The sequence below is a fragment of the Podarcis filfolensis genome, assembly GCF_964270895.1.
Source record: "Podarcis filfolensis genome assembly, chromosome: 2".
Taxonomy (NCBI): Eukaryota; Metazoa; Chordata; class Lepidosauria; order Squamata; family Lacertidae; genus Podarcis; species Podarcis filfolensis.
The window spans coordinates 43393578-43415971 of NC_139605.1; the positions used below are offsets into that span (position 1 = coordinate 43393578).

The following is a 22394-nucleotide window of genomic DNA, read 5'->3' on the forward strand; positions in this document are numbered from 1 at the left end:
ATTCTTTCAAGAGGGATATAAGGGGACTTACCAGGAATGTAATAGTGAAAGGCTTACACAAGCCTGCAACAGCTATCTGCTGTGCGTTTAACAGGGGAATGTAAAACTCTGCTAAGTAAAGGAACTTGCTAGCACAACTTAGTAATAATAATAATAATAATAATATTTTTTTATTTATACCCCGCCCTCCCCAGCCAAGGCCGGGCTCAGAGCGGCTTACAAGCAATAATAAAACAAGATTAATGATTACAACTTAAAAACAAAAATAAAATACAACATTAAAATAATGGAACATTAAAATATTAAAATGTAGCCTCATCGCAGGAGGAGAAGGAAAAGAAAAAAGAAAGAGAGCGAAGGAGGGAATCAAATTGGCTCCAAGCCAAAGGCCAGGCGGAACAACTCTGTCTTACAGGCCCTGCGGAAAGAAATCAGATCCTGCAGGGCCCTGGTCTCATGAGGCAGGGCGTTCCACCAGGCCAGAGCCAGAGTTGAAAAGGCCCTGGCTCTGGTTGAGGCCAATCTAACTTCCTTAGGGCCTGGGACCACAAGGGTGTTGTTATTTATGGACCTTGAGGCTCTCCGTGGGGCATACCAGGAGAGGCGGTCCCGTAGGTACGAGGGTCCTAGGCCGTGAAGGGCTTTAAAGGTCAAAAGCAGCACCTTAAATCTGACTCTGTACTCCACCGGGAGCCAGTGCAGCTTGAAAAGCACTGGGTGAATATGCTCCCATGGCAGAGACCCCATGAGGAGCCTCGCTGCAGCATTCTGTACCCGCTGGAGTTTCTGGGACAGCTTCAAGGGCAGCCCTGCGTAGAGCGAATTACAGTAGTCAAGCCTGGAGATGACCGTCGCATGGATCACTGTGGCCAGGTCGGGGCGGGAAAGGTAAGGGACCAACTGCTTGATGCGGCGAAGGTGGAAAAATGTCACCTTGGCTGTTGCTGTAACCTGCGCCTCCATGGAAAGGGAGGCGTCAAGGATTACACCCAAACTCTTAACGGAAGGCGATGGCACTAATTGGGCCCCCGCAAGAGAAGGGAGTTGGTCCCTCATCCCCATGCCATCCCGACCTAGCCAGAGGACCTCTGTCTTCGAAGGATTTAGTTTCAATCGGCTCCCACGAAACCATCCAGCCACAGCTTCCAAGCATCTGGTCAGTGTGTCCGGGGCCAAGTTGGTATGGCCATCCATCAGCAGATAGAGCTGAGTGTCATCAGCATATTGGTGACAGCCCAGCCCAAAGCTCCAGATAATCTGGGCAAGGGGGCGCATAAAGATGTTAAAAAGCATCGGGGAGAGAATTAGGAAGGATATGAATAAACAATATATCCTCTCCCGCCTCCCTGAACATTCCCACACTTGTGACCTCCTCAGTTGATGGAAGAGAAGATTTGGAGTGACCTACAAGCCACTCTGGAGGGCTTTGTGCATTACTTCACTTCCTTCAAAATGTAGTAAGCCAGCCCTGACCATCTGCTAAATGGGGCCTGAGACCTTTGTCCCAAAGTCCTGTTTTGATGACATCATGGACAGTGAGAGAGGATAAATGCATTGCAATATCCAACAGCATAACGTGGATGGGTGACATGGGCTTGAGGATTTTGCTCCATGGTTTGTAAGAGTTTCCATTCAGGGAAGGAGATGTGCACTCATGGAAGGATTCAAAAACTTTGGGTCCAATTCATGTTGTGGAGCTCTAGATGTTGGAACATATCTATTTTGCCACAGTGTTTGCAGATGACAGAAGGTGTGTGCATGTATTTGTGGCAATTTGTTAGGGGTGCAAAGTCCCCTGCCCTGCAGATGCTGTGAGCAGTAGGCCTCACCACTCCACAAAGCCCGGCCAGCGGAAGGTGGAAGTTTGGATGGCATCCAAACTGCACAATCTCAGATAAGGATGCAGTTAAGCACATACCTTGAAATGAACTCATTCTTCTTTTAGTCAACAGCACGGAAGGGGAATCTGTAGCCCTCAATATGTTGTTTGACTCCAAATCCTATAATCTGGCCATTTTGGTTGGGGCTGATGGGAGTTGGAGTCCAGCAACACCTGCAGGTTTTCTATCCCTATCTCTGGCCAAGAGCCTTAGCACAATATAAAAGGTATAACCCATTGCTGGGCAGCTTTGGGGAGGAAAAAAAGTTTCAAGAAAATGTTGCTTTATATAAGTAATACCAGGCCAAAACAATGGAAAACTCCACCTTTCTGTACATTTAAAATAATGGCAAAGAGAAGAAAAGCCCACATACTTCTTAGTAATATGTTTGCTTTTTACATAATCATTCCCCCAGCATTCAAGCATACAACCACCACTGGTATGTTCATATGTCCAGGAAAAGCTTCATCACTGGATCTTGTAGATTACTGGTAGATAAATTGACTCTTAGTCCTTTGGTGGGGTTGGTTGAAGGTTGTGTTGCGTATTCATTTGTAAATACATGCTTTAAGAAAATAAAAATGTCTCCAATTTTTACTTGTGTTCACTTTGCAACCCTGCAGGTATTAAATGTTAAGAAAATATCTTCTGCTTACCTCGTCATCACAGCTGATAGAGCATCTCCCATCCAGAGATGTACACTGTAGGAGAATATATTTATCCCATGAGAATACTGTTTTATTTTTCTGCTATTGAACTTAACAAAGATGCTTGATTTATAAATAATATTAAGAGAGTAAAATGAAACCTATGTGATTCCTACTTGATACTGGGATCTAGTTCTACAACAGACTAAGAGCTGTACCAAGTACTTATTTTACTTTAATAGATTTCTAATCTACTCTTCATTGCCAGTCCCAGAGCAGGTTACAGTGAGACACAATCATGACACAAAGTCATAATATTCAACAAATTCAATTACATCAGACCCGAGCAGCAAAAAACCACATCATTAAAACCTATTAAACATACGCTTTTACCATAGATGCGATTCAACTCACATCTCCCACATGTATTAGGGAGGGAGGGTTGTTTGTAAAGAAACCAAACACACTCAGACTCACTCACACAAGTTCACTTGGTCAGGAAAGGACTGGTGGTGGGTTGAGAGGCAGGCTAGAGGTGGGCAAAGAGGAAGAGAGTGAGCCAATCAAAAAAGATTGTGCCTGCAAGTATGGTCAGGAGAAATGTCTGTCCAAGTATGATGAAAGCATAAGGCAATCAGGTTTGGACTATAAGGGGATAATTAAAATAAGAAAAATGTGGATTTCTTTGGTAGCAATTTTAAGCAATGGTATGGAAGAGACCTTAAAGGTGAATGTGACCATAAGCCACAGGTGGGGAACCTCAGACTCCAGGGCCAAACGCCACCCTTCAGGCATTTCTAAATGGCCGTTGGGACTCTCCCCTGCTCTGTGCCCTCCTCAAGTGCTTTTGTCTGGCTGGGTCATGTCCTTGGACTGTGACCATTCATCTTGCTTGTTTGGATGGGAAACGGAGAGATGCTTCTGCGTGTAAGAGCCTCAAGGTTTCCATGGTTGGAATGCAGCCTAAGAGCAGCTGCTCCACCCACTTTTACCTCTGACCACCCACACTTCAGTACCTGGTCCCAGTGGCATAGCGTGTGCTACCACTGCCCAGGACAGGCAGGCGTGCACCGGAGGGGGGAAGGTGCAGAGGGAGCCCGCTGTGGCCACACCAACACTACTGCATCAAATCAGTCTTGGTTGGACTAATCTGAAGGGTACACTCACACCACCCTGGCAGCCCTGCGTGGCTTTGCGAGGCTGCGATCAGACTGTCTGACCCAGCCTCGCAAAGTGGCATGGGGGATGCACTCACATGCCGGAGCCCAGTGGAGAAGAGAGGTGGTGAGGCTGCCGATGCCTCTCCTTCTCTGCTGCTTACGCTTGACCTAGGAGTGGAGCTGCGGCTGGCTGGTGGCATTGGGCCATTGCACAAGGAAGCGGCCTCCCCAGGGTTCCTCGCGTGCCAGAGCCCAGTGGAGGAGAGGGGCAGTGATGCTGCCACAGCATCTCCACCACTTCCACCCCTCTTCCTCCCTCCTTGGTGGGCAGTGGCAGTAGCTGCGCCTTCCCCTCCCTCTTGGCTTTCAGTTGGTCAGAAATATTGATGTGGAAGATATACCTTGCATTTTGTTCAATCGCCTTCTTAAAAGTGCCTATAGACCGGTTCTGTTTTGCATGTAGTCCTGGTATAGCAGTACCACTTTGGACTTTAATGGATGGGGTGACTGGGGTGACTAAACTGATGGGCTTTATCTAGCAGGGAGTCTTTAGATTTTCTATTTAACCATAATTCACTGGAAACCATTGTTTCATTGGGAAAAAAATGCAGCATAGGTTCTGCCAAGATCTTTACCTCTTCTTCTCTTCGTGGGATAAAGCTATCCAATACCCAACTGTAACATACCTGTCTACTAGCAGTCCAAAATTTCCTCTGGAAAAACTCAAGTTTCATCTGGATACCAACAGCTGGTGAAATAATAAAGAACAGGGGTTTGTTTTGTAGGCTTTTTATGCTTTCATTTAATAATTTACAATTCAATGCTTTTTAAAACTGGAAACAATTGTAAAAAGAAAGAAAGAAAATCTCTCAGGGTTAACACCTCAGAAGGAACGTGGACAACAAATAGAAATCAACATGCAACTCTGCAAATAAGGTAAGCCCAACCTGAGGATACAAACTGACTTCTGCTTTCAATTCTAAATGCATTTATGTAGAATTAACATTTTTTTCAGTGGAACTGACTTCTACGCAGATTTACTTAGCTTTTGCAGCCACACAGCCATTTCTTGTGGCTGTCTCCACTGTGGGCTTACTCTCAAGTAAAAGGCTGTTATTGGTGCCATAGTTAAGGCTAAGGGGACCATAAAACATTGAAAGAGCTACTAGTGCATCTTGCTTGACCTGCTTCCTCTCCAAGCTAAATTCCTACACTAGTCTTTTCCAGTTTGGCGAGGTCCTCTCCCCAACAGGCTATTTATTCAGGGCCCTTTTCTGAGCCTGCTGGCCTTATGCTGTTGACCCTTGTTTTTTCCAGTCTGAATAATTCATTTTAACAGATGATAAAAAACAACAACCACGAGAATGCATCTAGTTTGGTGATAGAATACGGATATCAAATTCTAAATTGTTTTATTACATTGGTTCTGCGCAAGTTTGGTTCCATGTCTTCCTCATTTTTATTTATCTCCCCCCCCCCCCCACGTAAGAAATTTACTTTGGGCAAGGTAAAGCTAGCCTTACACGACACAGCAGAAGCCAATTGCCCTCAATGCAACTTGCCTTCCGCAAACAAAATACTGCAACCATTCATTTTCCGGAACAAGAGGTTTAAAGGCAGGGTCCAGGAATAGTTTCTGAGTAATACCGTGCCAACATATGGGAACTAGATAGAGACGGCTACTTTCCAATTGGCTTGAAAATGTCTCTTGTGGTGGCTGGAAAGTGTGAAGAACAAGTAATCTGTTGGCTTCATCCATGTGGGGAACTGTTATCATGCTCCTTCAACCACTTGGAAATGCAGAGATGAAAAAGCATGATGATGTTGGATTCCACACGTAGCTGGAACCTCTCGTTGAATGGCTCTCCTTGTGGATGAAATACCAACACCGGGTGATATCTGCATGCTAAGGAAGAGGGAGGCAGGTTCCTGGTCCTCCAAACTTCAGCTTCAAGGACTGATAATGTGACGTCTGAACTGGGTCTAAATCTCAAATGCAAGCATGTGTTGGAGGGTTGTGTAGTATCCACATCAAGGTACAAAAAACAACAACAAAAAACAAACATCTTTTAACAACCAGCCTACACCCAGCTTATAATGCTAACATTCACAGGCCTTCACAATGTAAAGACAGACACTATTTAATGGTGTCTGTTCTGCTGACAGAAAGCTCTTTGATTCAGCAAAGCCTTCCATGCATAGAGAAGGGAGGGGAAGGTGAATATTCTCCTCATGCAGCCCCTCCCACGCCCTACCAAAAGAACAAGATCAAAGGGGAAATGAGAAAGCAAGACCAGATCACAAGCTAAGAGTCAGGCCCAAAGAACAAGTCAAAACACACTGGAGACAGAATACCAAGAGAGAGAATACCATGAAAAAGACCACTGAGTCAGGAAGTGCTCTTCCTCCATTTCCTGCTCAGGCGGAGTTAATGGTCAGCCTGGGTCGAGTCAGTTCAGAAGGTTATTCCCTGAGAAGCTTTAGTGATGCTACTGTACATGGGGTGATTTAGTGATGCTACATGGGGCAGTGGTCAGCTCTTCTTAACAAGATTACAGAAATCCACATTGTGAGCAGGTAACAATCTTAGAATTACTCAGGGCTTTTTTTCAGCTGGAACTCACAGGAACTCAGTTCTGGCACCTCTCAGGTGGGTGCCATTGCCATTGCAAGAGAACAAGGCAGCTGTTCATGGTGAGTGCTGGCACCTCTTTTTCTAGAAAAATAGCACTGGAATTACTGGCCTTGGAATAAGATGGGGAAAACTTCCCTTACAACAATGTAATACTTTTGAGATCTCATTTTGATGACAGGCTTCACATTCAATATGCAGAAGAGTGGTAAGTTTATAGCAGATAAATCAAAGAGACTTTATGTTTCTTATAACATCCATACTGCATGGGAAGAAATTAAAATCTGTGATGAAACAATTATACAATGGATCATCTAGAAAACATTCCACGTGCAGATTATTTTTCTACTGAATGGTACTGTGCAATGTTTGACTCCAAAGGACAATTCAAATCCTGGGACTGATTTCTGCAAAGCTTAAATTATTCTCATTTCAAAGTAATGAGGAAAAGCAAGAAATTGCTATTTTGTGTGGTGTCACTCTTAAGTGTTTTAATGATTTTTTTTTTAAAAAAACTGGATTAAATAGGAAATAGAAGATCAGGCAGAATCACTGGACCTGCTCCTGCTTGTCTGCATTCAGGTAGAACACCTACCATTTTAATGGAATTTTTTCTTGTTTAAAAATGGCAGGACTGGATTTATTACTATTTTCCCAGGTGTTCCATTCTTTTTGATATCTTAAGCTTTTGGCTCATAATACAGCTGCAGCATTAACTTGCAAGGTACAGCTTAGCTATAATATTTCAGATGTGTAGCTGAGGCGATAGACTCAAACTGCATCATGATAAAATCAACAAATGTCCCATGTGATTCTTTGATGGGAGAGAACAGAAGAAAATGCTCCCACACACACTTGATGGGAGTAGTGGCTGGACCAAGAGTTTGCTTTGAAGAAACAGAGCATAGCCTGTCCTCTTACTCAAGCCTCTTTTATTGTTTATATGTTGTATTTTACAACCTTTTTAGGAAGACTGCATAGGGTTTTATGTGCCTTTGGAATGTCTCCCCAGAATTCATTTCCCCCAACACACTACGCTTTGAAAAGTCATTGCCATATGAAGCATAATAAATGGCAATTATGAATGTTTCCTGCTTTTCAGGTCATAGTAATTTAATTGGACTGATTTTCAGAAGAATTAGCAGCACTAGTGAATAGAATACTAATTTTCTTTTGAACCTCAGTGGCAAAAACAAAGCAATGCTGCAGGATTTAGTGTGAGAAAATATATGTATATTTCTTGTGCTTCTCAAGAGCAATGAAACAAACATAGGTTTGTTTGTTTTTTAAATGTTTGGATCATCTAATGCTCTGAGAACCATTCCACTACACACACACACACACACACACACACACACACACACAACCCTTCTGGAGCCAGCACATTCTTCTTCTGCACATTCTACAATCCAATCCGTCAATATACCAGAGCTTCAGAGTTCAATAGCTAAACCCCAAACTGGTTAATATTTGTCAGCGTCCTACAAATCAGTTGCACTTTTAAAAGGCAATGACTCAAACTTACAGCTCCCATGCCGTTAATTTCCTGTACAGCCAGGTTCATGAATATAGCTGTTGCTTTTAATGGATGAGTCAGGAAACATTTCATTGATGCTGACAACATGGTAGGGGCATTAAATGGCACTGTGCTGAGCCATCTCTATTGACCAATAATAAGTGTGGGGTTGGACTGTGTTGTTTCCTACCACTGTGTTTTGGGACATATGTGTTGTCATTTCCTAGCAACTAGTAGCCGACTCATTGGCCACACTGGCACAACACAAAAGGAAGGAGCTTATGGCAGTGCCAGTGAGTGTGCCCAGCAGCTGGCAACCTCATGCAGAGCTGGCATCCTAGGCAAACATCCCCTTTCTGCTAGAGCTCTGCTGGGCCAGGGTTCATCACCGACTATCTGGAAATAACTTAAAGACTAAATGCAGATGCTTGGGGACCTAGGAAGCTGCCTTATTCTGAGTCAGACCATTGATCTGTCTAGTTCATTGACACTCACTGGCAGCAGCCCTCCAAGGTTTCTTTCCCAGTCTGATCTGAAGCCATCATGGCCTGAACCTTGGGACCTTTTGCATTTAAAGCATGTTCTCTACCACTGAGCTATGGCTCTTCCTGGTAACACCCTGTCTTCCCTCAATTTATTTCTTTTCTTCTTTTTACACCTTTGACACCTAACTACCTGTTTGGACCATTTCTTACTGCATTAAAGGATGCTCTGTTGTTAGTTTCTAAGGGCACAGGATGCAATCCAAACACGTCCAGCTCTCATCAGTGCTTGGATGGGAGTCCACCTAACAGCTCTCATTGACATTGCCTCAAGGTGGGACACAAACATATTAAATAAATACAACAATAACTATAAGAAAGGGTTGAATCCAGGAGTCCTCTTTCCATTTGCAGAACAGGCTCTGATCCAGCAGAAGCTACTGTTGGAGAATGGCTAGCGGGTGGGAGAGGCAATTTTTGGCCAATCTCTCCCTTCCTCTTCATCTTCCACCCAAATTGGATTGGATTTCAATGTCTAGAATTAATAGTACATCAATGATATAAATACTAGGGCTCCAATGAAATCTGCCACCCCATTCCCGGTGGGGTGGGGTAGGGTGGGGGCACTTGCCATCGTGGTGAGAAGTAGCTCGTCAGCAGCAATCTCCCCCCAGTGGCTACAACCTGCCATTCTCCCCACCACAGCTAGGATACCCCTAGAATGATGTGGCATTTTGAGGGAAGCTAAATGGATTACTGCAGGGAATTAACTGAAGAGTTCTAAGTACATTTTAACAGTTTAGACTTAATATAAAGCGGCGTGGGGGTGGGGGTGGAGAGAGGAAATTGTCACATTTTGGCTCATTTCCTTTCCAATCCTTTCCAAACCATCCAACCCACTGTGAAGCAGAGGGAAAACCTCCCCCACCTCTTATTTCATTTTGGCGATATGCACAGCGGAGTTCACAATGAGGTTTGTCTTGGATTTTGTCGCAAAGGAAGAGGAGACATGAGTTGGAAACTTATTCATTAAAGCCTCTATATCTTGCCCTCTTGGTGCAAAAGCATCACCCAGGGTGGCTTACAACATTCAAAACGGCAATTTCATGAAAGATGATAATATAATAAAACAATCAGCGAAGGAGGCGAAACTAGCTGTCAAGACCAAGCATAAATGCAGTATTTGCCACATACTACAAAAGCCTGCTGGAATAAAATGGTCTAATAAATGATGAATAACAGTGACCTGGGAATGATCAGAGTTCTAGTCCATTACCTTTTGGGCACCCAAATATGGAGAAGGTTGCATTACATGAACACAGGAAAGATGGGAAGCAGGACCTACAACCTTTCATGCATCTACATCCCTAAAAGATATATTGTATATATTCATACCAGTAGATATATTAATATGTTCTAAATCAATATTTTATTTTTAAAAGTATCACCTATCTGCATAAAGATGCTTTAGAATCACTCACTTACTCATTCAGAGATATGGAACACATTTGCTGGGGTACCAAAATTGTTAGCTACTTCATCGTGATACAAAAAGCAAGTTTAGGTATGTCCTGATTCCTAGAAAAAAAAATCTGACAATGTGCTTATCTTCCTAAAAATGGTAACTATGAAATTCAGTCCAAAATAATTGAGGTAATTTACCACTCTAAAAGCTGAACTATGATACAAGCATAATCTGAGTAAACTTGGTTGTTGAGAAAGTCACTACCCTCTAAAGCGAAAAAAGTTAATGTGCAGATCTGTCTGAAAAAGAGCCACAAATCAATGCTAGATATATTTGTATGGGCAGCATACACCACCACCACCACAACAACAACTTCATAAAAACTGCTGCTCAACACATGTTGAGAAAACGTCTCTTCAAGGACTAATGTTACATGTTCTGTTTAAAAATATGGGAAGTTCGGTGCTGGCAAATGCCAGCTGTCCCATGACAAAAGCACAGATTTTGGAGGTACTGGGGAGACAAATGTGCATTTATTACACATATACCAGCAATTATGTACAAAGATCCCACATAGTTTGTATGAAAATGCATGTTCCTGTATTTTTATAATAAGGATGCTGGCATTTATAGAGATTAGCTGTTAAGAGTAAATTCCTTTAAAGCAGCTTACTCGTTTGTTGTCATTATCTACTGCTAGTCATTCATTCATTTAATATTTGTTTTTAAAAATGCAGCAGTTTCTAATCTGTGCAGAAGATAGCACCACACTAAATTGTTCAGTGATACTCAATGTTCAATATAAACATAAGGTACTTACTGGGTTGGCTAAGAGCCATCTATCCTGAAGTACCCTGATCTTTAGTTCTAAGCCATGTTGAAACATGAAGTCATTAAATCAATCCCAGCAAGATTTTAACGTAAACTGCAATGCTGAGATTTCCCTTTTTCTAATCTACCTTCATCCTGTAGCCTCTCAAAGCAGGACAGGGTTGTGCATATCTTTCTTTTTAAAGGACAGAGCAGTTGTGTTTATATAGCTTCTCAGAAAGATAATTGTAGGTGTGCCTGGTAAGATTCTATTGAAATCAATTTTCAATGGTGCACTTATAATAACTACATACTGGCAGGATCATTGTAAAAACCTGCAGTTTAAAAAATATATATGAGATATATATCAGAACAGATGAATAAAAGAATAAGTTAAGACAATTTGGAGTATGCAGGAAAGGACAAAAATAAATGTAAGGAACTGCAGAAAGAGGGAGAAGGGGGGTTGAAACTGAAAATTGTAAAACTTTGCAAAATTGTAATGTATGAATAAATGAAAATTACACACACACACACACACACACACACACACTACATACTGATAGCCTCTTGGTTTAAAATAATTTATCATTTCATTGGTATATGGTAAAATGGGGAAGCAGAAGACATGATCCTCAGAACTGATCCACTGATTCTCTAATCCACTGAAATCTATAATCTGTGACATGATTTACATCCTATGCCCTTTTAAAACGTGTTGGGGGTTATTGGGTTGTTGTTTTTATTTTGATTATGTATTCTGTGGTTTTATATTCTGATTTTATTCTGTGAACCACCCTGAGACCTGTGGGCATAGGGCGGTATATAAATAATAAATAATAATAATAATAAATAAATAATAATAATAATGCAAGTGCAGTGAAGATATGGAACACGTTAGCTGGGCTGAAATAGGTCACAACTAATACACAATACTCTTTGTAACTTGCCAAAATTGCAAACAACCAACTTAAGTCCATAATGGTGAAGAAGCAATGTTTTCCCTATACCCTTTTGGTGTGATGCTAGAGCAGGCATAGGCAAACTCGGCCCTCCAGATGTTTTGGGACTACAACTCCCATCATCCCTAGCTAACAGAACCAGTGGTCAGGGATGATGGGAATTGTAGTCTTAAAAATATCTGGAGGGCCGAGTTTGCCTGTGCCTGTGCTAGAGCATGAAAGAAGCCTAGGAACTGACATACAGTAGATTACATTTTATGATTCATCAGTTGTTACACTGAGAAACCCATCACATTTACAAAAAGAAAAACACACACCAATAAACAAATTTTAGAAAGGGGCAAGATTAGATGTAGACACACAAAGCATTTTTTTAAAAAAAACAACCAAGACTCCTTGTGCTCCACTCCCCCTTTCTTACCACCCAGGATGGCCCTGCCTTCTGCCTGCCCCTCAGAGTCAGCACATCACACAGGGCTGGGTCTCCTCCTCCTCACCCACTCACCAGCAGCCACTGCAAGCTGCCCAAGGGAGGAGGCCAGCAGCGGAGACCATAGAGATGTCTTGGAGAGACGATGGGATGCTTCCTCACAGCTGCTACCACTGCTCAGGACAAGCGGTAGCAGTACTGGCAGGGGGAATAGGGACACTCTAGGGTCAAATCAGACGGCTTTCATAATTCCAGCACTGTTCCTACAAAATCGGGACACTTGGAACATATGGCAACCACTGTAAATAATTATTCAATGGGGTGGTGTGAGCAGACACCTCTCAGAGACCAGGGGAGGTGGCAGCTGCTGCCTGGAGGACTCCCAAGGAGAGGGAAGAGGCGGCTGAGGGAACACATCACAAGGGAGGGTGTTTGAAAAGGGGTGAGGGACTGCCAACTCTGCAGGCAAGGGGTGACATAACGGTCCTGAAGCTTGGAGCATGTTTCCCCAAAGGGAAGCCTCAGAAAGAATGTAGTTGGAGCTGTGGACTCAAAAAGGTTGAAAACCTCTGCCCTAGGGAGAGCATTCTTCCTAAAATATCTAGATTTTTCACTACTCACATCTTAGCATCCCTTGGTTCAGTTATTAGAAAGAACATGTTCCAGAATTGCTCAACTTCTCTGTCACCATGGGTGCAATACAGACAGTTGCACTTATTAGGGGCGTTAGAGTAGCCTTTATGTTCGTGTCCATTGACTCTCCCTTTTGAATATACTTTTTGATGCAGCACCCATTCATTCTTTTCCCAAATGTGACTGAATTCAACTGAGCTTCCCTGATAGCAGAAGAGGCTGAGAGTGCCTGATGATTTTACCTGCCAAATTACTAAAATATATCTAGGCATTTCCACTGGTGAAACACTATACACCATCCCCGGGCTTAAACGAAAGCAGATTCCACAGCATTCTTGCTGTTTTCGTAAACGTGTGCTTTGCAATAGATTTTCTTTATAAAACAAACCCCATAGTGGCCTGCTTTGGAAGTGTTCGACAGCGAAATCAGTATAATTCATCCTCAATTGAGTGTTCCAAGGATTTATTATTTCTGACAACAGCACAATTGTGGTACATGTGGTGAAGAATGAGAAGTTCACCCATATACCTTGCTTTCCTCTCCGCCTTCATATATTTATATACATATATATAAGTTTTCTGTGGGTGGAAAAGAATTTTTAAAACATGGTGGGCACAGGCTAAAAAAATCTGCTTGTAGTTAAGAAATATGCCAAAAGCTCTCTAGGATGTTGTGGCAGATATAAAACTCTCTGCGCTGTCTGCTACATCAGTTGAAACAGAAGGTTAAAAAAAAAAATGCTGGAGGAAGAGGAATGGAGACACAGGAACAGCAGCCTGCTGTATATTGCCTTGTAAAACATACCTGCCATTGAAATGAAGAACAGCAGCAGCAAGCAGAGGTATCCCATGTCGTTCATGCTTGATAGCATCATATGGAAAGTGTTTGCCCCCTCTGTGCACCATTTGGGAAATGTCATAGAGAGCAGTAACACAGATATTCCTGTTTCTGCCTGGCTATTATACTCACATACACTACATGGCTACGACAGCTACTGATCACTAAAGAGGACCACTAGGTAGCATTCACCATTAAAGGGTATAGAGAGCATAGGGAGTGTGACCTTGAACAAGTGGGACTCTCTCCCTCTGGTTTCTTGTTGTTGTTGTTGTTTAGTCGTTTAGTCGTGTCCGACTCTTCGTGACCCCATGGACCAGAGCACGCCAGGCACTCCTGTCTTCCACTGCCTCCCACAGTTTTGGTCAAACTCATGCTGGTAGCTTCGAGAACACTATCCAACCATCTCGTCCTCTGTCATCCCCTTCTCCTTGTGCCCTCCATCTTTCCCAACATCAGGGTCTTTTCCAGGGAGTCTTCTCTTCTCATGAGGTGGCCAAAGTATTGGAGCCTACCCACCTTCAATTGTCAGCCAACATTTTGCGGCCATGGGAATGCTCAGACCACAATGGGTTACTTTGCTTCTCTTTGGCCCTTAGGTTCTTACCCAACCTTTCTGTACTTATGCAAATGTTGGGGTCTCCTCAAGCTTGCTGATACTTACCTCCTATGTAGAGGGTCTCAATTTGGCGATGTAAGTAAGCCAGACATGGAGAGTTTAGTTCAGTGTTAGTATACACATACAAAAACACACACACACACAATGAAATGTTTGGGCTTTGGTACATCTTTCAAGCACTTATTTCAAAGAAATGTCATCTCATGGGGAAACTGCGACATCCATCTAAGCAGATCTCAAATAGTCTATTCAACAAAAATCTGTAGGGAAAGATGTCTTGATGCTCTCCACTATATGGCCATTTCCCACTCATGTGCTTGTTTATATCTTTATGTAGGCCTACTACTGATCAACGTATGTGAAATTCTTTTTGTGTATGCAAGAATAAAACAAATCACAGAAGCCAGTATTTTGAATCTGAAGCTTTAAAAAAAAAAAAAAAAACAGGCTAAAAAAACCCCTATTATAAAGGCTTTGCATCCTTTTTTCCTTTTTTTTAGATTGATACTTTGCTTTAAAAAGATTGGGCACCCAACCCTCTCAAAACAACTCCATAGTCACTCTAAGATAGAATGTATACATTATTTCATTGTCATTGTATGAGATTGACAAATGTAATGCCATAATTTAGAACAACCGCAGAGCTACCAACTTGCAAAAAAGAAAAGCACCAAGACCAAGACAACATTGGAATCTTCTTTGATCTAGCCATGGATAATGTGGGCTATCCATCATAAGTGAAAATGAAATTGAGTAAAATGTATAGCCTTTGAGAAGAAATGATCTAAAATATCTAAATAAAACAACATGTAAACCCTGCGCTTAATCTCAGACATGCTTTTCTAATTCTTCCTTTTTCTTGATCCCTTTTGTTTCTATTACTTTTATGTAAAGTGTCATCTGCTTCTATTTACTGCAACAATATGAAGTCACTAATTAACTTTAATCATGCTTATCTGCTCGACATTTTCTCTGTATCTGCAAAAGGATGCACAGCACACACAACTCTGTATGTAAGCGGAGAGTTGATTGAAAAATTGAAACCTGTTTTTGCTGCCATCACTAAATAGGCAGACACATGAAATTTGATTTAAAGTCTCTGGCTACTACTTTATTTAACTTGCAATTAAATGTAAGCTAACCCAGTCTCTCATTTCCCTGGGGTAGTACCAGACTCACAAGGCCCCCTTTCCCGCAAACCAAAATGCTGGTGCGTAGGGGAGCCTAGCTAGTGTAGGAAAAGATTCTTGTATCTGGGCCAGATCACCGAAAAGCATGCTCTATGTATTTATATCCCACCTTCAAATGCTTATGGCTCTCCTTGTGCCACAAAGAGACCCAAATTTTGGGACTATCATACCCAGTTGCTCTTAATGAGTCATGGTTTTTCAAAACAAGTGAATGGATTCAAGCTGATTCTCCCAATGGAATTTGAAGTATAACCTCAAGCTAAGTAGCAGCAGAGCCAGTAGATAAACTTTGTTGCATCCAGCATAGAATAGAATATATGAGACTTCTTTGCATAATATTGGAAAGATCTCATCATCAAACCCCCAATTTGCTTCCCAGGATCTAATGGCTTAACTTTTAAAGGGATTGGGGGGTGGGGCGGGGAGAACCAAATTATTTTACCTACCGGTAGCAGTCGAAGAAACCCGATCCAAGTCCATTGAAGCCCAAAGACTAAAATTATTCAAAGTTTTGGACTGAGTCCAGCAGTAATATAATATGATCTCCTATTAACCCACTGGAAGCAGTTGGTATGTCTCTCACTAATCACCAAGCCACTTAACAAGGAGGAAGCAGAAACCCTGTATTTTAAACTCTCTCTGACATATAGTTCAACATTTTCTTTGAATAAGGGATCTTGGAACATTAATACAAAGTTCATTTAGAAAGCTCTGAGAAAGAGAAGCTTTAGAGATCTTTGTTTCATGACACAATACATGTAAATACATATTACTGATGTCCTTGTTTTATGTCCGGAAAAGCCACTTAAGCAGCAGACGGTTTGGATTGAAGAACCAGTTTGGGAATGTGTTTAACCCATTTGGGGACTGATTTCATAGCTCCAAATCATCCCCAAACTTCTTTCCCCCCAATTCAAACGTGCATTTTGGAATTGACAAGGGGAATTGCTTGGAAGGGTGTGTTTAATATGGAGAAACGATTGTGCAGAAAAGACTAAGCCCTACTACAAACATCTTGTCAGTAAGTGGCTTTTTTCAGGGTGGGTGGGGGCAGTGTTATCCAGTGCTTTATTTGAAAAAAAGGAGGTGCCAGTACGCACCCCTCCTCCCCCCCCACTTTGCCTATTTCCTCCTCCACCACTGCTTCCTGCCCCCCCCCCGGCATTTTGGCATGACCCACCAAAGCGTGTTTACCACAAAGTGGTGCGGCTAGAGCAGCCGGTGCAGCAAGGAAAGGAGGGAATGAAGTGTTGGCTGTTCTAACCCTGGCATGTTGTGATAGAGCAAAGCAGTCCTCCTCTACCACAAAGTGGCATGGCTAGAGCAGCCTGGCTAAATAAAGGAAGAAGGGAAAAATGTCAGCTGCTCTAGCCACACCACTTTCTGGTAGGCCCACTTTGTCACGTTGCACCAAAATGGCTCCAGGGAAGCCACGGGGGAGTAGGCGAAAAGAAACATCTGGTGTTATCAAGGTTTGGCTACACATGTTTACTCTTAGCTCCTACTTTCTAAACACAATGCATCTCCAGGAAAGCATTTGTTAGGCAAGTGTTCACATAACGAGCTGATGATTTCCATCATTTCCTATAGGAAAATAAAAAAAAAAGTCCAGTAGCACAATTTTTAATTTTTATTTATTTATTTAAAAAACATATATATTTCGACTGCGTCAGACCAACATGGCTACCTACCTGAATCTATTTCCTATAGGAACACTTCTAATCCATCCTTTCCCCCTCTATGCTTTCTGCCTGAAACTGCTGCAGCCAATCAGCAAAAACCAAACAAAAACTGATTTGTCTGATCTCTCCTGTTCCCTGATTTCTCCAATCTCTTTTCTTCCCTCCATGGTTTATGCCTGAAATGTTTGCCGCCCACCAAGTAAGGAAAGGAACAAACATTGGCTATTCAGATATGTGATTCAACCACTGGTGTAGCAAGGTTTGGGTATAACTTTGTGTTTGGCTGAGATTTCAGATGATGAGTGTTCTGATAGCGGGACCTGCATGCACTTTTTTCTGACTTCAGAAGCTTCAGATACTGTCTTCCGTATTAATTTTTGAACATTTGCTGAAACCTTTTTATGCGGTTAGGCTTAAGGGAAAAAAAATCTATTTCTGTAATAGTCAGTGAGCTGTGATTTAAGGGGGGAATTGTGTGTGGTTTTTATTGTATATATAATTGTTGTAAACCGTTCTGATACTATTTATGAAATTGTGGTATATAAGTATTTTTAAAAACAAATAAATCAAACAGTGCAAAGGCAGCAGCTTGTGGTTGCTGACCAGTTTGAATCTTGAAGATCGTATTACAACAGTCCTCAAAGGGACGCACTGGCTGCCAAGGTGCTACTAAGCCAAATAAGTAATCACTTATAATGTCCTACACAACTTAGGACCTAGATATTGGAAGGAACATATACTAACACACTAGCCTGATAGTGCACTAAGATCAGGTCTGCCAGGTTTTTCTACATCCTAGGGACAACCATTATGGTCTATGCACATGTTACTTCTAGATATGCTTAGTACTTTTTTTCTGGGGGGACGCAGACCCCTAAATATTTTGTGAATCTAACGGGAGAAGAAACTAATTTTAAAAAACTTTTTAGTTTCTTCTCTAGCATGGTGAATCATCAGTTCTGTTGCTACCCCCAATGGCGGCCTCGTTTCCTGTCACTGTGTTTTCTGAGTCTCATTTCTTTTTCATTTTTCTTTGTTTGTATGCTCGTTCCTTTTTTCTATTTTTTTGTATATTTGATGTGTGTATGTATATGCAATATCAAAATAAAATTTAAAAAAGAGAGTACCCCCAAACATTTTTAAAAGAAAAAACAAACACTGTGCTTACTGTAATTTGCTTTTTTTGGGGGGGTCATCCTTGAATTTGGTCTGGAAGCAGCAGCTATTGCAAAATGCTGCTTCATAACTGCTCTCTGGAGCAACTTATCAGCAACATATGATACCTTTGTTTAAAGCATTGTGATGACTGCCAATCTGATCCTATTTTAAGTATTATTGTCGTGAAATGTTTTACTGGTGACTGGATTTTCAAACAGTTGTACAAACATCAAAATTTGTGTAAAAGGTTGCAAAGAGCAGCCACAGAGATGATATGCTCCATCTCTGTAGCTAATCAATGGGGTGCCTTCAATAGAGAGGTAAAACTGAAACAGAGTTTTAAGCCTATTGCCAATTTTACCTGCGCTGTGAAGTGGCTTCTCCCTACTTGCTGCAGATACAAGGCTAGTACTTGTAAGTTTCACTGCTGCTCTCTTCAGCCCGTCCACACAACTTCTCTGAACTTATGACATTCTATTCAACCCACAAAGGCTGCAAAGAATGACACTGAAACTGACAGGCTCAATTCAGAATAATTCCCCATAGACGTAAAACTGGCAAGGGGTTTCATATATATTGTCAATTACTTTTCTACTATTAAGGAACCACTCAGTTCCACTGCTGCTCTTTGTGGCCCTTGAATTGGGACTACTTAATATGGAATTAACTCCTAACTTTCCAGAACTGGCAGCTGGTTGGTGGGGGGGGGGGATGCACACCTGCACTGAACTTGTTTGGAAATGTTGAAGATATCGGAGACAGCACTCCTCTGGATATCTGACACCCAAGGTTGGACCAACAGAAAACTCTCAACAACATATAAGGGACAATTCTGTACATGCCTAGTTTAAGCAGTTAAATAACAGTTGCCAGACTACATTAGAATACCAAAAGGAAGCTTGCTATTTTTTAAGTGACCAGCTTTAAGAGTAGTTTTCAAGATTATTCTTTTTTGTGCTCACAAGTTTACATTAGAGTTTTATCACAAAGGATAGGTAGGGTGGGGGAGGGAGGGGAAAAAAAAAGAAAATTAAAGAGCACAGGAACATCTGTGTACCCATTTTTATTGCCAATACCCTCAATAGGAAGACAGAAATAGCCACATAGGAATAAAAGGTAACTTGACAGCTCTAATCATATGTTGCCAGAAGATGGACCAAGTAGGAAGGTTTGACTAAAAAGGAAAAAACAACAACAACAACCAAAGGGTAATAATTTCTTCTACCACAACTCAAGAGTGCATCAAACAAGGCCTGTATTATTGTTGGAAAGGAACCTCACACAGTGCTGTAACTTTTCACTGACCCTGCTCTGTGAACATCTTTTCAATTTGTTAGTGCTAAAAATAACACAATTGTAGTTGCAAAGGATTACCCAAACTAAGAGAGGCAGTTGAGAGGCGTTCTTTAAAGCTTCCATTCTGTAGCACACAGAGCTGCAGGATCTTGGGAAAAACACCTGGCTTGGAAGACTCGTCTTCAAGACAATGGTTATAAAAACAATTTGTCATCAAATAGATATGCAAGCCAAAGGAAAAGTTTACTAAGCCTATAGAGAATTCTGAGCCGAGAAAAACCATAAAAGCCACAGCAGGAAGCAATAATATCTATATTACTGTTCTGTATCATACATCCCGTTCAAGACTCATGGGTGGAGCCTGGTGACAGTCATCATAATGAGAAGAGATGGGCTATGTCAAGAGTGGAGGGAATTTTATTTGTAGAAATTAATACAATGAAGCAGCACATCAGAACTTTCAGGTTGCCACAGATACTAGCAGCAAAATATTTTGACCCAACATTCACATCTAGGTTAAATGCAGAAAATGTGGATTGAAGAGTTTTGTTGAGTGACGGTGTAATGCCTTCACCAGCTCACACTTCAGATCACATTAACCACACTTCTGTAAAGAACAAGGCAAAGCAAATGCAGATAATGGCTATTATTGTCTACTTCATTATGTACCAGGCTTCTAGAGATCTATTCAGCCTACAACTTCAATACAAGATGTCATCTTGTATGAGACATCTTGTATTGAAGTTGTAGGTTTTGGAATAAACCCCTCCTGAGATCTGCAATCTCACTTCTTTATTGGCCTTCCAGGGGTGTGCAAAACACTTACCCCCCATTTGGCCTTTGGTTCAGCTGGCTAGAGTTACTTGGTTCTACTAGCTTTTCTGTTTTTGTTGGCTGTTGAGATAATTCATTTGTGGTATACCAGCTTGAGTGTGGAAGCATCATCCTAATCCACACAGAATATTCAAATAGACTCATCTATTCATGGTCTTGCGTTTACATCTGACTTTTTTCGATCATGGGACTAAGGTGGCCTGATGTCATGAGCCCCACAGCAGTGTGGGATTGAGTTTGGGTTGGCAGACCCTGATGGAGAAGCAGAAAGAAACAGAGGGGGAGCTTAGCTGAACTGGAAGAACCTGGGTTGGAGGAGGGGGGGGGTTCCTCTATTTCTATCCCAACTTCAATTGCTTTAGAAGGGGAAGCAGAGATGCCAGCTCTCCCCTCCAAACTTTCTGCAGAGAGGGACATCTCAGTGGAGGCTGGGGAGTGCTCTGATCAGCCAAGGAGGTGAGCTGAATAGGCAGCAGCAGTAACTGAACAGGAGCCTGAGCAGGAGAGGGTACCCTTTTGGCCTAGAACCAGGCACTGCCTTCACAGATGGCAGCAGAGCTGCCCTGATGGATTGTGCACGTGCAATCCCACAAGGTGAGGTAGTCTCGCAAGGGTGCATGCCACTCATCTTTAAAACCTTGACAGGAGAGGTGTGGAAACACCCATCACTTGTGTCCCATTCTGAACTTTTTGCCCTGCCCTTGAACTCCTGAACCATAACTCCTGAGAATTCTGTCTGTTGTCAAGCATGTACCATTGCTTGCTCGATTACTTCCAAGTAAGAGCCTCTGTCTGTGTACTTTGCGCAGGAGTCCAGAAGAAGAGGAGGAGTTTGGATTTGATATCCAGCTTTATCATTACCCTAAGGAGTCTCAAAGCTGCTAACAATATCCTTTCCCTTCCTCCTCCACAACAAACACTCTGTGAGGTGAGTGAGGCTGAGAGACTTCAGAGATGTGTGACTAGCCCAAGGTCACCCAGCAGCTGCATGTGAAGGAGTGGGGAAGCGAATCCAGTTCACCAGATTACGAGTCCACTGCTCTTAATCACTACACCACACTGGCTCAAGACACATACATGTCACTGTCCATCCAAGGACTACCTAGACTCAAGCCTACTGAAGTTCAAAAGTGGTGGCCCCATGTCCCTTCAGACCATACCCTGTGACAATAAGGCATGCTCCAGTTAACACTTCCCTATTATATACCTGCATCTGAAGAAGACAAGTAAGGTTCCAATAGGACAGTAGGAATCCACACAGTACAATGCCAGGATGTATTGACCTTGAAGTGCATACCCATTTTAGGAAACAGGGGGGTTTGAAGCCCAGCTTGAGTGCCGCACAATCTACATTCACAGGATTCCAGCAGAGTCATTTGCCCTTCAGTGTTCGCAGCATATCACTCGTCAAGAGCATTATGAGCTAAACTCTAGCAGATGCTACAATAGCAGAACAAACATTTGGATGAGAAATCATATTGAGTGAATGCAATGTCCCAGCCCATGTTCAGCTTGGCCCACTTTCCCATAGCGTCATCAGATCTGGTACCAGATGCAGCACCTCAGAGAAAAGAAGAGGGACAACAGAAAAGGTGCCAGGAAATTTTTCTGATGGAAGTGCATGCAGTATTGGTGACTAGCCTTTCTATCAGCTCTGAAATACTAAAATATAAACTATATCTTAATTAGCTACCAAAAGTTTCTAATTGTGTTTTGCGATAATCCAGACTAGAACAGTTATAGATTCATAGAATTGTAGAGTTGGAAGCGACCCTGAGGATCATCTAGTCCAACCCCCTGCAGTGCAAGAATCTCAACACGCAGTCCCCCATCCAACTTGAAACCATACCAGACCCTGCTTAGCTTTGCAAATGTGGTAGCAGTTTTATTGCTGCTCCATTCCGCAGACAACGGAATAAATGGGAGACCTGCAAAGGGTGTGTTTGATAGATTCCCTGCTCAGACCACTCAGTCCATTTCAGTAGAGTAAAGCAGTTTCCCAACTTTTTTTTTTACTGTGGCCCTCTTCTGATCTTCTCTCCTTCCGGTGCCCCCCATGGGCATAGCCAAGGGGGGCAGACAGCTACCACCCATAAGTAAAATCAATACAAATCAAAACAATACATATTTGAGGCTCCAAGGAAAGAGAGTCCAGAGCCT

The 22394-nt window shown here is 42.2% G+C and overlaps 1 protein-coding gene across 2 annotated transcripts in view; it reads right to left on the reverse strand.

The window, feature by feature from the left end:
- CACNA2D3 (calcium voltage-gated channel auxiliary subunit alpha2delta 3) overlaps positions 1–22394 on the reverse strand; it is a 488574-nt gene that overhangs the window by 50934 nt on the left and 415246 nt on the right. For both annotated transcript variants that reach the window (XM_083602945.1, XM_083602944.1), the window contains 2 exons: positions 4374–4435; positions 2537–2581 (listed from right to left, as the gene is read on the reverse strand). In XM_083602945.1, the coding sequence (XP_083459071.1) occupies positions 2537–2581; positions 4374–4435 (107 nt within the window). The remainder of the gene's footprint in view (positions 1–2536; positions 2582–4373; positions 4436–22394) is intronic.